The following is a 13,790-nucleotide window of genomic DNA, read 5'->3' on the forward strand; positions in this document are numbered from 1 at the left end:
CCTTCTCCTCAAAGCCTCTGTTTCAACCACACCTGGAGGGTGGAGGCCACTTCTTAGAGCTGCATCGGGGTGCCTTCCAAGTTCCCAGGGGTGGTGGTGGCTTCACTCCCAGTCTGGCCACCATTTGAGGGACCTAGCACTTCTTCAGTGTGACAGTCTGAATGCGGGAAGACCCTGCCCTAAACACCAAAGAGGCAGAAGCCCCTTCCATCCACTCGCTGTCATCACTAGTCACTTAGTCATCAGGGGAGGCCCCCAGGGCTCCACATCACTTAGGGAGCACTGGTAGCCTTAGTAGTCCTTTGGAATGTCTGAGTCAGGTCCCTTCCCTTGACCCTTCTCATTGAAAGCTCAGGGTGAGGAACCTCAAAACCCTACCTCTTACTGGAGCAGAGAATGATGGGTGGCGGGGAGCAGAGCCTTCCTCTGATGGTCTAGAGCAGGGGCAGGGAGCCTGTCTTTCCCTCAGTCCCCAGCTTGCTTTCTTTGCGCATGATCTCAAGCCTTTGCTCCAAGGAATGCTGTAAGTCTTGGAACAGACTCTTGGAGCATTTCTTTCTCTTCGAAAGAAATTTCAAGGTCTCTTTTCTTCCTTTTCAGAAATTGTGCAATTTCAGCTCTAAACTTCCCAGTGCTTCTGCAAGGAGTGTTGTAAGGAAGGTGGCTGGCGGCCTGTGAGATCCGCATGGGGCTAAGCCCCCAAGGATCTCCTACACCCCTCCTTGCTTTCTTTTGTTGGCGAAGAACAGACCAAAGAGCATGTTAGCGTTTTTAGGGCTTTTCTCTTCCAGTCTCTGTGGTCTCCATGTCTATCTCGAAAGCTGGGGCTTTGATGACAGAAGAGAGCATCAAAGATGCAGCTTTGCCCAACTTGTAAAACAGTAGAATAGGGGTCACCTGGGCTGGGGGTGGGGTTGTGATGGTAAGTGTACAAATTTACAACCAGTAGGTAAGTTCTGGATGCACAGTGTAGTGATTATAGTCAAAAACACTGTATTATAAACTAAAGAGTTGCTAAGAAACTAGATTTAATTGCTCTCACCACAAAAAGAAATGATAATCACATGAAGTTATACAGCGTGTGCATGAGCTCGCGCTGCGGTGGTCATAGGTACTCGTTAAACTTACGCAAGGTTATATGTCTATTACATCTCGATAAAATTTTCTTGAACGTTTTTAAAAAGTTGCAGGTTCTATGCCAAGGAGTAAAGAGGGTCCGACTAGAATATTCTGTAGGGAATTCCAGGAAGGAAAGGGAACAGCCAAGGACCTGGAATCCAGTGGCCTAGGAGGAAGGTGAGGGTAAGAGGCAGCATTGCTGTTTCAGGGGATCTGATCCACAGGATTTAGACACGGGCTCCTCCTCTCCATTCCTTGAGTTCCCTCTGTTCCTTTGGAATGAGAATCCTCCAAGGGGACCTGGGTACTGCAGGGCCGGGGAGGGAGAAAGGGAGTGGGCATGAGAGTGAGACCCTCCGTAACTAACCTCAACGGAGCTACCTGGCAGGAAGCCCTAACCCAGCTCAGTGTGTGCAGAAAAGCCTTACAGTAGATCCTGGCTTATCATTTTTCCCAGGACCAGAAACTCATGCTGGTAGATAGTTACCAAGGATTTCGGATTATTAAAAACAAAACAAAACCAAAAAGGAAAAAAAAAACAGCAAAATAAAAACCCTCACAAATCTGGAGCGGGGTGGGGTGGGGGAACAGAGACCTTGTTTTTTGTTCTTTGGAAGGACAAGAACTTGTGTAGGTTTAAATGAGTAGAGAGAATTTTGTAACTCAGAAAAGATGTAAAGTACAAAAAAAAAAAAAAAAAAAAAACCCACTCTGGATTAAATGAGACAACTGGATTGAGATTTTTCGGGTCAACGGGAGATGTCACTTGCTCACCAGCAGGTGGCGCGTTTTCTTTAGGATTGTGTCCTTAAATCTCGAAAAAATATCGCAGCCAGATTTGCTCGAGCTCCCTCGCCGGAAATCGCTCTGCAGATAATAACCCTCCAGTGTCTGGAAATTAATTACCGTGAGCGCTCATTCCTCCAGCGCCGACCGCCGCCTATGTAGCGGGTCAGAGATGTAGCGCCGCGGGTGTAGTAAGGGAATTCTGTCCTCCGCAGGGTTTCCTCGTAACTGTAACTGTACACAATTCAGTTAAAATAACTTTTCTTCGTCATCCGCAGTTTGATGAGACACTGCGTCGTTTCTAATACATTTATTTACACCTCCGGATAGAGAGAAAATTCAGTAATCTTAGAATGTAGATCCGTCTAAGATAATTCTGGCAACTCATATTTGTACAAAAAAGTAAAAACGCCCCACAATTTCGCCACACATTTTACATTTGACCCTCACAATTTAAAGCGCGATTTTCATTCCGTTTTACCAGAGTCCATGCAATTCCATGTGAATATTCGTGCTTCATACATCTTCTTATAAACCAAGCATAGGCATATGCACGTATGAATTGTTTTATTTATTAGGGTGACATATAGTTATAAGACACTGATGTGCTCAAAAGGAACTTAGGAAACGGGAACTGCCTGGAAAAACAGTTCACTTTCCCTTTCAGTTTTGATACTGTAACCTGCCTGTCGCTGTCACAATGAACACCAGCTCTGCAGTTCACCTGTGATCTATTCTCCAAAGACCCTGGAGTTGCTTGTACCTTATCAGAGCTTGTTATCTGCACAAGTGTGTGTGGATGTCCTGTTACCTACCTCCCTTGCTTAAAAACGTTCCCCCAAAGCTGGATTTTGACCTGATTGATCGTAATGGTTCCAGAGGAACTACTGAGCTATTACAATCCATCATCTAAATGATTACAGAGGGATACCTAAATCTCCCGGTTATTTGAAAGCTCTCTACATACCTAAAGGGGGGGTTTAAATGAACAGACCGCCCCCCCCCCCAATTGTCCACAAAGTTTTACAGGAAAGCTTGCGTTGGAAGCAAAGGTTCGAAAGTAAATTACATTTTTAAAAAGTCATTTTTGTGTGGTTGGGAAGTGAGGAGAGGTGGGGTTCATTTTTTAACCACCACCAATTCCCCCCCCCCCCACCCCGCCGCCGCCGACGCGCGCGCGCGCACCTAAGCAACATAGGCAATGTTCTAGTTAATTTTCTGGAAGCTGCTCTATTTTCACTCCGAACACAGGCTGGGGCACTTTCCTTCCCGGTGAGCAGGAGTTTGGAGAGGGGCTGGGTTGGGACCGGGAGACCTGTAGAGGCTGTCATCCCGCCCCCCAAACACACACACACACACCCCTTCCCAGGAAAGGCAGCTGGTGGCAGGGCTCACTGCAGCACTGGGCGCAGGGCGGTCCACGATTCGGTGCCCCGGGCTGGCGCAGGTATCGCTCCCTGCTGGATCCCGGCAGTAACCCGGCCCTGGAGGCCTGTTCGCTACCGCGGGGCCATCTCCCCTCCCCGTGGCTGCTGGGTCCCAGACTCGGGCTTCCGAGCTTCCGCCCGGCAGGGCGGGAGGGGGCAGTCGTCAGGAGCCATGGCGGAGTTTGCCCCGGTCCGGTCCCGGGGCTGGAGCCCTCAGGCTCAAAGCCAGAAGAGGCTTCAGCCGCGGGGGCGGAGTGCGCGGGAAGCCCAGGAATGGGATGGGCGTCCAGGCTGCAGTTTCTTCACCTTCTCTTGAGTGTCGCGGCTAGGCTATAGGGTGGTTGGGTCCAGGATACCGAGGACGTCCACCGCATTTGAACCGTGATGTCCTCTGAGTTCTAAAGGAATCTGAAAAGTAACCTGGTAGCCTTTACATGTCCGGAGTCCTGCTCTCTCCAGTCTATCCAAGCCGAAGTCCGGGCGCAGCGAGGCGACCTAGACCCAACTCAGTCCATCAATTTCTCTTAAGTAGGCGGGGAGGAGAATCCTCCATCACTCCATGGCACAGAGGCCCAAGTGGTTCTTGGCTTTCTGGGTTTCTTCTGGCCCGTGGTCCAGAGGAAGCTAGGCTCTAGTTGGTCTCCACTGGAGACGGAGACCAGGGTTTTTTTTGGGGGGGGGGTCATCCCCTTGGGAGTGCGGATTGGGATGGAGGACCCTGCAGCAAGTAGCAAATCTCGAATTTCATTATCCTGGTTTTCTGGGGTTGTTCATTGTCCGGGAATGTACTTGAAGCATGTACCTGAAGCCAAGGCTGGGCAATGCCAGTGCCATTGTCCTGCTTGTGGACCGGCTCTAAGGCAGCCTGAGAGGCAAAGCCTGAGAGGCGGGGCCAAGAGAGGCCAGCTCCAGCCTTACATCCCAGTCTCGGCCCCCAGCTGCTAAGGTACAGGATTTGACCTGAATGGGGATCACTCTTCCAGATAACCTGGCAAAAGAGGCATTAGATAACCAAGTTGCATGGTCCTTTCTTTAGGGTCCCTAAAACCTCTTTCCAAGAGCTCTTTGGGGTCCTTCTCTCCCTGGAGGAGGAGGAGTCTTTGAAGCATGTTTGCCAAGGGTCCTGATTTAGAAGAAAAAGGCAAATGGAAAGATGGAGAAAGTACAGTTGCAGTGGGTGGGATTCTGAGCAAGAGATGGTGTTTGGACACTCCAGAGGGCCCCATCCTGCCTGAATGTCCTTTTCTCCTAAGGGACATTTCCTAAGGGGTTTGGACAGCCAGATGCCTCACTGGGGGAGGCCTCTTTGGATTCTTTCACTGCTGGTCATAAAAGTTGCCAAGCTTTGTCTCCTCGGGGAGCCTCAGACTAGTGCACACAGACTCCCTGGTCCAAGGTAGAAGCCAATACAATCCAGGAGTGCCCTGCTAGACTTGCCCCCAGGCCTTCCTATGCTCTTGGAACTTGCTGCCTTGGAATCTCAGGGAAGAGAGTGATCTCAGTTCCTTCTGTTCCCAAGGGGCCTCACAAGGGCCAGGATGTCAACCCATGCTGGCGGTTGCTAGGATTTCAGCCACATAGGCACACTTATAGGGGTCCCTTACTTTAGCCCTAACCTGTGGCAGGGGGTGAATGCAGTCCCTTGGCACAAATCTCTTTTTCCTCCTCCCAGCCTAAGCCAAAGTTGCCTAGGGGCTGGAGGCCAGGTTCTGTTCTCAAGGCCTGGGGCTGAGACCAGGCTCTCCTCCAACTCTTCTTTTTGAGGGCATTTCCACTACCATTTCCCTAGGTCAGGAAACCAGGACTGTTTAAGAAGTCCATTTACACTTGCAGATCACAACTGGACAAATTGGCAGCTCCTCCCCAAAGACACTACCAATAGGCTAGACACCCACCGATGTCAAGATCCAGTCCCTAAGGTTCAGAGGGGTCATTCAACAGCAGCCTTAGGCAAACCCCAGCAGTGCAGTGGTGTGAATCTAGACCCACCCAAGCCAGGGAAACCAGCCCCTCCTCCCTAACCCAGGGCCAGTGCTTCCAGGGAGGTGACAGAGAGGGATCTGGGCTAGGGTCAGCTGAAGGTCAGCTCTCAGAGCCAAGCAGCCAAGAGGGTACCAGTACTCTCCCTAAAGCATAAGCAGTGAAGGCAAAATTTCTCACAGCTAGAACCCTGATCCAGCTTAGATCCCAAACTCCACCTGAACTAGCCCCTGCGATTCAAAGGTCCCAGAGCCGAAGAACTGCAGCTTGAATCCGCGTGCCTGTGCCGCTCACTCTCCAAACCCCCATCCATCCTCCTAAAACAAATAAATACATGAGTAGAGGGTGTGAATCCCAGAAGATTTGGAGGTCCTAGTAAAATAACTTTCTTGACTTCCTTCCCCCACCCTCCATCTCTCATCTTTCTAGCGACCTCCAGAACCCAGAGTTTGGGGTCAGCCGTAGGCACTGGGGTCTGGGTTACCTCCCTGACGATGAGCACCTTTGGATGTCCAGGAGCTGCTCCATACCAGAAAGGATTCTGGGAAAAGAGGCTACTTTGCGGGGGCCAAAGTAGGCAGGAGCCCAAGCTAAGGGGCGAGGACCCCGGCGCACCGCCCCGGCTTCCCCGGACCTTGCAAAGGCTGTGTCCTAGACGCGCAGAAGGGGGACCGCGAAATGCGCGGTATCTGTCCGACATCATCTGCTAGATAGAGGCTGTTTCCCCAACACCCGTGGGGTGACCTCCTGGGCCTCACAACGCAGGAGGGGTCGCACAGGACTGAAGAGCAGGGGACGCAGGTCTCGGGAAGCCGGGGCCAAGCGAGCTCCGCTGCCAAAGTCGGCTGCCCGGGTCAGCAAAACTTTGTTTCTCAGTGCGCAGGCGCAGGGCTGGATGGGGGCGGGGGGGGCGATGGAGGGGAGGAATCCTGAGGCAAGGGGAGGGGGGAGGGGAGGAGGGAGGGTGGTGGATTAAAATAAGTAGGCGGCTCGGTGCTAAGGGGTGAGTGAGTCGGAGCTCAGTCTCTCCCCAGCACATTCTCGGCCGCTCCGGGTTCAGACCCAACGTAGGAGCCGCGAGAGAGGTTCACCATCCCCCGGGCGGACAGGACTCCGGGGCTGCTGAGCGCTCCCGCGTGTCGGGCGCTCGGAGTCCCCGCAGCCGGAGAGGGATCAGGACTCTAGAGCCCGGGGGTGCCTGTGGAATCCAGCGCCTCGGGCTTCCCGGGTCCCCCGCACCGGGAGCCCCAGAGACGCGCTCGGCACCCGGAACGCTGCAGAATAAGGTAACTGCAAGCCCTGGGCGCCCCAGCTAGGAGAGGGGATGGCGGACGGGACTCCCGGGTCTCCTGTCACCGCTCAGCGGGTGTCTCCTCTCTCTCCACGTCTGGGAAAGAAGCTTCTCTTGCCAAACGAAAGCTGCAGACTTTTGTGAAAGTGAGCAGCTGCAGCCCGGGGTGGTTGGGGGTGCTGGCTCAGGGACTTTCCGTGCCGGGTCCTCGGCTTCTGACCCCGGGGGAATGAGGGGGCGGGCCTCCACTACTGCCCCCAGCACGGTCGGACTTGGCGGCGGTGTCCCAAGCAAGGTGCCCTGGACTTTCGAAGTCAGCTGGTGGGCCCCCTCTAAGAAACCTAAGCAACTTCTGCCGACACAAACTTTCCGGAGACGCGCGCCTAGCTCAGCCTGATCTACCTTAGCTGACGAAGAAGGAGGCGAGAGTGGATGGATGGCCACGGCTGCAGCCGTCCGCGCCAGGGACAGGTGCATGCCCCAGCTGGGTCGCGCTTTAGTTTTTGAATTTGTCTTTTGCGGAGTTGCGCACAGGTACGAGGCCAGCCCGAACTGGGAGTGCAGAGCCGTGTGCACGACCCCGCCTCACACTGGCGATCTGACTTGGGGTGTTCTCTATCCCATGGTTGCCCTGTGCGGTCAAGGCCTGGAGCGTAACCCACGACTATCCGGGTGCAGGGAAGCATGTAGGGGGCGCGAACACTTTCCCAATTAGAGATCCGCACGTCGCGGTAGCGGGAACAATGTGGAGCCGCGAGTGTCCTCAGTTTCGGGCGTGGAAAGGAAGGATTCGTTTGCTCCTAGGACTGTCTCTCTTCCGGAGAGAAGGTGGGAGCCGGAGGAGAGAGAGAGAGAAAGAGGTGAGGCACTGCCTGCTGAACTAGTTCTCCCCTCGAAATTTCTTTGATAAGAGGAATGAAAACGCACATCCAGTCTTTTTTCAGCATCTTGGCCAGTAGCGGGGTAGGTTCTTGGAGTATAGAGCAGCTTCGAGGGCTCTTTGTTGCCGCAATTTGGTAAATTTCAGCCGGGCTAAGCGCTGCGCGCTGGCTCTTGGGAACAGAAACCACGTGCAAGGCTAGTTAATCTCCCAGGTTCACGGCCTCCTAGAGAAGAGAGGGGCTGCCAAGGACGTGGGGAGAGGGGGGACGGGTGGAAGGCAACCAGTAGGTAGATATTCTATCCGAGGCTCCTCGAAGTAATTGCGATTTCAGTTAAGATAGAGGAGCAGATCGCTAAGGACACAGCCGGCATTTCAATGCAGCGGCCGCCTAGGCGAAGGGTTCGTTCGATCTCGTTCGTTGAGCGATTTAAATACAGCTATCTGGTGTTGGTCAGTACTCCTGCCAGGGCCCCAGACGCTTGCCACCACGCGTGTTGGGAATTCGATGTTAAGGATGATTTTCTGGGGCTGCTGCTGGGCTTCTCCAGGCGCAAGCTCGTGGAGCTCGCTCTGTCCTCATTAATGCGAGCAGTTAACTCGCTCACGCTCAATTAGCCCCGAATAAACCGCTTTAATAGACTCTGCACACTTCATTAATGCCCGGCATAGGGCTGGCAGCAGACCCGGTACTGGCGCTCTACCGCACGAGGGAAACAGTGTCTGCACCGCGCGGGGACCTGGGCTTGGAACGAGAATGGCGTTTGATGCGCTTAGTCGGCACCCTTTCTCGCACTTCCCAGGTCCCAAGGTCCAAGCTCCTTGCCCAAGGGATGCCTGGCTTGGGGCCTGGGAAGACGTGTTTCGTGTTTAAAGATCTAAAGCTTTCACGCTGAGGTTCTGGGGTCAGGGCAACGGGAGCCAGCGGGGCTGGGCGTTTGCTCATCCTCTCCTCTCGGCGGGAGAGGCGAGTGTGAGACTGTGTTTTTCTCTTAGCTGACCGCCTGAAACCGGATCGTGCATTCGGCCCATTCTTGGTACTACTAGTGCGAGAGCCACGTTTCGAACGAATTTCGTCCCCAGGAAAGTCGTTGGCGAGAGCCGGGGGAGCCTTGGCCTCGGAATGCGGCAGAAAATAAACTGGCTGCGCCGCCGAGGAAAATAAATGGAGTGTTGGGGGAAACAAGATCGGGCGGATAGCCCGGAAAGGTTGGCTCCCAAGAGCGGTGTTGGCTGCGAGCGCCCCCTCCCCTTACCCAGTCCAGAGTCTTCTCTGCTCTTCAGGGTGGGCAAGCAAAGGCCAGGTTATTAGTAGGCCAGGTTGGTGGGATCTCCCACCCGCTCCGCACGGAGCGGGCTCGGGCTCGGATGCAGCCCAGCGCCCCGCCGCCATCGCCGGGGGTAGGCCGAGCCCCGAGAGGAGCAAGTGGAGGCCCCGGCGGCGCCTGGCGGGGCCCCGGGGAGCCAGAGATAAGGATCTGATTTCCAGCGCCTGGGGGGGAAGGAGAAGTGACAGCAAATCAAAGAGCGCTCACCTCGCCTAAGTCTGGGCAGACCTTTGAAGTCGGCGAGTCACCTCCTCTTTTCTCCCCCCCTTCCCCTTCCCCTTCCCAACCCAAACAGGCTCCAGCTTTCTCTCTGGCCCAATTCATATTCTGCTTCGTCGGGTCTCAGCGCTACAAGATGGTCTCGGATTGTCCCCGGCGTGACCCATGTCCCTGGCGCAGTGGAGAAGACTGGTGCAGAGGCTATGGCTCTGTCGCCTGGGTCCCCGCCGGCACTCCCAGCTTTGTGCCTCCCTTAGCCCCGAGGCTGAATTAATTGCGGCAGGCCTGGCTCAGTTTTCATTCCCGATTGCTAATTTAACCTGCGAAAGCAAATCTTTGCTGCACTCTCAGTGTTTTGCACCCTCTGCCCCCAGCAGAGCCTCTTTCCTCGTGGCCCAAGGATCGGAGAGTGACCTTCCTGCCAGCTTCCAAAGGAAAGGGTTTCTAGGTCAAGATTGTCCTCACTCTTCTGGGACCTGCAGGCACAACCCTCACATTAAAAGCTTCTCTGTACTGAAAGGCAGCCTGAGCCTTATGGCCTGGGCTGAGGGTAAGCTAGGCTGCGGAAGCTGCCTGGGTGGTGTCCCTGCCTGCTGTGGAGGGAACAGAGCCGGGGCCTGCCCATCCCAGTGTCTGAGACTTGCTGCAGGATGGAGGAAAGATCTGAGCCAGTGGAGAGGGGAAATAAGGAGTAACAGAAGAGTTGGAGAAGTGGGTGGCAGGGCGTTGAGACTGGCAAAGGAGAAGTGATTCCCAGGCTGCCTGCTGCCACAGTGAGTCCTTGAGATGGAGCTCAGCTCTTGAGTGTCCCAAAGTCTTCTGTAATTTTGGCTTTCCTTCTCCTTGTTTTTGCCTCCACTGGACAGACCTGAGTTAGGAGTGTCTGGAAGGCACAGACCTGAAAGGTCTCTGCAGAGTCCAGAGGCTAGAGACCCTGACCAAAGAGGCCAGGAGGTGCCAGGATCCTTGTCACATCAGCAGGCCTTGCCTGAGCTCCCAGGCCTTGCATTTGGAGGGTGGGTAGCCCACAGCAGCCGAGGCCCATCCTCAGTGCTCCAGCTCCTAGGCAAACCCACCTGCCCAGGGGGCTCACCACAGGCACAAACATCCTCAGAGCCCAAAGACCCTACCCTCTTTTCTATGGGCTGAGGGGTGCTCTGAAGCCCCTTATAGGTGACTGGTGACTGTCGATGTTTGAGTAAGTGTGGGTGTCAGTGTCCTCAGTGAAATGAAGGTGATGCCCAAAGGCCATGGAAGGGAGTCAGTCTGCAAACAGCTGCAGAGAGTGTGGTGTCAAAAGGGCTCGTTTAAAGTGAGGCCGAAAAGCAAATTTAAGGTCAAAGTTGAGAGTTGTAAGACGATGACACTGCTTCTAGAAGCCAGGTTTGGAGGTCAGTGAGTAGAGCTTAATGCATAAGAGCTGGGAGATGTGTGGATTTGTGTGCGTTTGTATATCTGTGAGGCTCTTTGTATGTGTTTTGTGAGCCCCTGTGTGTGTGTGTGTGTGTGTGTGTGTGTGTCTGTGTGTGTCCACACGCATGGCTCCCTGCATTTTATTCAGTAGCACAATACTGGTTTTCCCAGTTTATCTCTGCACCTCGTTGTCAACTCTGCTTCAGAATGTGTGAATCCCTGTTTATCTGTCAGTGTGTATTTCAATGTTTGTCTGTCTGCCCGTGAGTGTGTAAGTGTGCTTCCAAGTTTCTGTTATCTTCACAGGAGAGTGTGATTCTGTGTTGACCCGGGCTTGCCTGGATGTAAGTCTCTGCACACCACTTCCCCCGTGTTTCTGCCTTTCTCAGTATCCTGTACACCATAGGCTCTCATTTTAAGTTGGTCGCACTGCATAAGATTTAGTTTGGTTTCTGTATCCGTTGTGTGTCTCTGCCTGTCTCTGCCGGAGGCCATTTGGAAGGCGTGCTCGAACCACAGACAGTTCCTGTCTTTTCCGTGAGGGCAGTGAGTTCCTTGGCTGGGGTCTTAGACTCCCAGCCCCTGCTCAGGAAGACGGAGAGGGTGTGGCCAGGCTGGAACTCAGAGGAGGGCACCTACCCTGAACTTCTCTGTTCCTCTCCTCTTCCCCCTTCGTCTTTTCCTTGCAGATCGAGATTGAGGACAGACTGCCACGACCGCCATGGGCAGCAAAACCTTGCCAGCGCCGGTGCCCATCCACCCATCCCTGCAGCTCACCAACTACTCCTTCCTTCAGGCAGTGAACGGCCTGCCCACAGTGCCCTCGGACCACTTGCCCAACCTGTATGGTTTCAGTGCACTGCACGCGGTGCACCTGCACCAGTGGACGCTGGGCTACCCCACTATGCACTTGCCGCGCTCCTCTTTTTCTAAAGTGCCGGGCGCTGTGTCCAGCCTGGTGGACGGGCGCTTCCAGCTGCCCGCCTTTCCCTGGTTCCCTCATGTCATCCAGCCCAAGCCAGAGATCACTGCTGGAGGCAGCGGGCCCGGGGCTCTCAAGACCAAGCCGCGCTTTGATTTTGCCAACCTGGCCTTGGCCGCCACACAAGAAGATCCCTCCAAGCTTGGCCGAGGGGAGGGTCCCGGTTCCCCTGCCAGTGGGCTGGGTGCCCTCCTGGATGTGACCAAGCTGTCCCCAGAAAAGAAGCCCACGAGGGGACGCCTGCCTTCCAAAACCAAGAAAGAGTTCGTATGCAAATTCTGTGGCCGCCACTTCACGAAGTCCTACAACCTCCTTATCCATGAGCGGACGCACACAGATGAGCGGCCCTACACATGCGACATCTGCCACAAAGCCTTCCGGAGGCAAGACCACCTAAGGGACCACAGGTGCGTTACTGCGGGTGGCCCCAAAGAGAGCTGTTTGTCAGCTTTCGTCCTCACCATCCTCCTCCCTAAGGCCCAGCGAGGTTCATGAGACAACCCCCCACTGGTTTCAAACCCGCTAAGTTTCTGGGATTCCCCCAGATCTCCAAGGAAACCACACAAATCTCAGGGATGGGGTCCTGGAGCATGGGATGGAGAACAGGGGCTGAAGAGGACTTAAGCTCCAGACAGGCACAGCTTCCTCCAGCCTCCGCGCTGTGCAATGGACGTTTCTGTGCTGATGGACGTGTGTGACATGTGATTGTTGAGCATTTGAAATGAGCAACTAGTGTGACTGAGAAAGTGACTTTTTGGCTTTGCTGAATTTTAATTTTAATAACCACCTGTGGCTGGGGGCTCTCCTCTTGGACAGCACAGCCCCAGCAGGTTTGCCACTCAGGTCCCCTCCCTGACCTTCAGCATTGACTCAGGCCTTGTAAAGAGGCAGGGGCTGGCCCCTGGTTGGGAAGGTGGTACCTCAGCTGAGCTAGACCTGCGTTGGGTTCAGATGGATCAGATGGTGCCCCAGTGTCTCCCTCACCTCTTTACTGCAGCCTCAAACTCAGCGTTTGCCAGCTGCACACTAGGAACCCACAAGCTCCTTCCTTTTGAGGGCAAGCGCCTCACTGCAGTGGGAAGGGATCTTGGATAACTGTTTATACCATTGCATCATTTTGCAAGGATTAACTCTGTCTGTTTTTGCCCTTAGATATATTCACTCCAAAGAGAAGCCTTTCAAGTGTCAAGAGTGCGGGAAAGGATTCTGCCAGTCCAGGACTCTCGCTGTCCACAAGACGCTACACTCACAGGTGAAGGAGCTCAAAACCTCCAAGATCAAATGCTAAATAGAGCCTCCAGGGCACCAGGACCCTGGGTCTAGCCACCCCCTCCTCCAAAGGGACAGAAGCCGAAGGCGACTCTGGCGGGCAGCGGGAGGGGCTCCCTGGACCTTCCCCGTCCCAAACGTGTCCCCTGGGTCCCCGGCGCACGCGGAACTCCAGAGCCTCGCCCCGGGCCGTGACCCCGGCCGCCCGGGCGGCTCCCCCAGGACGCGGCTAAACTCTTGGCCAAAAGGCGGTACTCACGTGGCGGAAGGGAAACTGCATTTAAAAAAGAACGAAAGCTTCGCGGAGCCGCAGCGGCGCCTCTCCCAGAAGTATTACTTTTTCTATTGTTATTTTATACGTTTTCTTTATTATTTTTTTTCTTTGACCATATAAGCTTGTAACTCTGACGGCGGAGAGCGAGGGGAGTGGGAAGGAAGTTCTGTGCTCTCGCAGCTTCCAACCCCTCCTCCCGCCCCCCTCCCCACCCCCGGGAGCCTGCAAAAGTGTAATCCCTGTATCTGCTTCGGCGGCCGGCCCCGGGATCCCGGGGCCGGGGAGCGCCCTCCCAGCTCCCGCCGCGCAGCGGGCGGTGGGCTCCTGGACTCGGAGGGCGGGGAGGGAGCCTGGGGCCCTGGGGCTGGAGGGGCCGGGCTTCCGGCTCCCCTGTTCCGCCGCCCCGTCACCTCGAGCGAGCAGCGGGCCAGGAGCAGGGCGATGGATTGCGATTGGCACTTTATGCTGACCATCGGTAACGGACATTTATCACTGGAGTTTTTAAAAAATATTAAATAAACGGCTATTTTACAGGCATTGCAGGATGGGTAATTTCCCTCCCCAACGCAGAAAACTGGCGGTCCCTTTCTTTGAGGCGAGCGGGGTTTCGCTGCCCATCCCAATCTGTCCCACTTCCAGAACCTTCCCCTTTTGGGGGTCGGCGGTTTGGCGTGGGTGCAGAAGCTCTCCTCCCTCCCGGTGTTGGCCTACCTCGGACCCCACCCGAGTTTACTTTACTTTTCTCCCCCACTTCGGTTTTAGGGTCTCAGTCTCCCCACTTCGAATCTCCCCATCAAAAGCTTCTGAGTTTACAAAGAAGCC

At 54.7% G+C, this 13,790-nt stretch overlaps 1 protein-coding gene across 9 annotated transcripts in view; it reads left to right on the forward strand.

Annotated features, from left to right (window-relative positions):
* Positions 1-13,505, forward strand: part of OSR1 (odd-skipped related transciption factor 1) — a 396,637-nt gene extending 383,132 nt beyond the window's left edge. For 5 of the 9 annotated variants that reach the window (XM_021087818.1, XM_021087817.1, XM_021087812.1 and 2 more), the window contains 2 exons: positions 11,133-11,832; positions 12,578-13,505. In XM_021087818.1, coding sequence (XP_020943477.1) covers positions 11,165-11,832; positions 12,578-12,713 — 804 coding nt within the window. In that variant the 5' untranslated portion in view covers positions 11,133-11,164 and the 3' untranslated portion in view covers positions 12,714-13,505. Of the gene's footprint in view, positions 1-6,295; positions 11,833-12,577 lie in introns of those variants that run through there. The other 4 variants (XM_021087815.1, XM_021087813.1, XM_021087816.1 and 1 more) reach the window with 4 other exon arrangements.

This window comes from Sus scrofa, chromosome 3 (genome assembly GCF_000003025.6).
Source record: "Sus scrofa isolate TJ Tabasco breed Duroc chromosome 3, Sscrofa11.1, whole genome shotgun sequence".
NCBI classification, from domain to species: Eukaryota; Metazoa; Chordata; class Mammalia; order Artiodactyla; family Suidae; genus Sus; species Sus scrofa.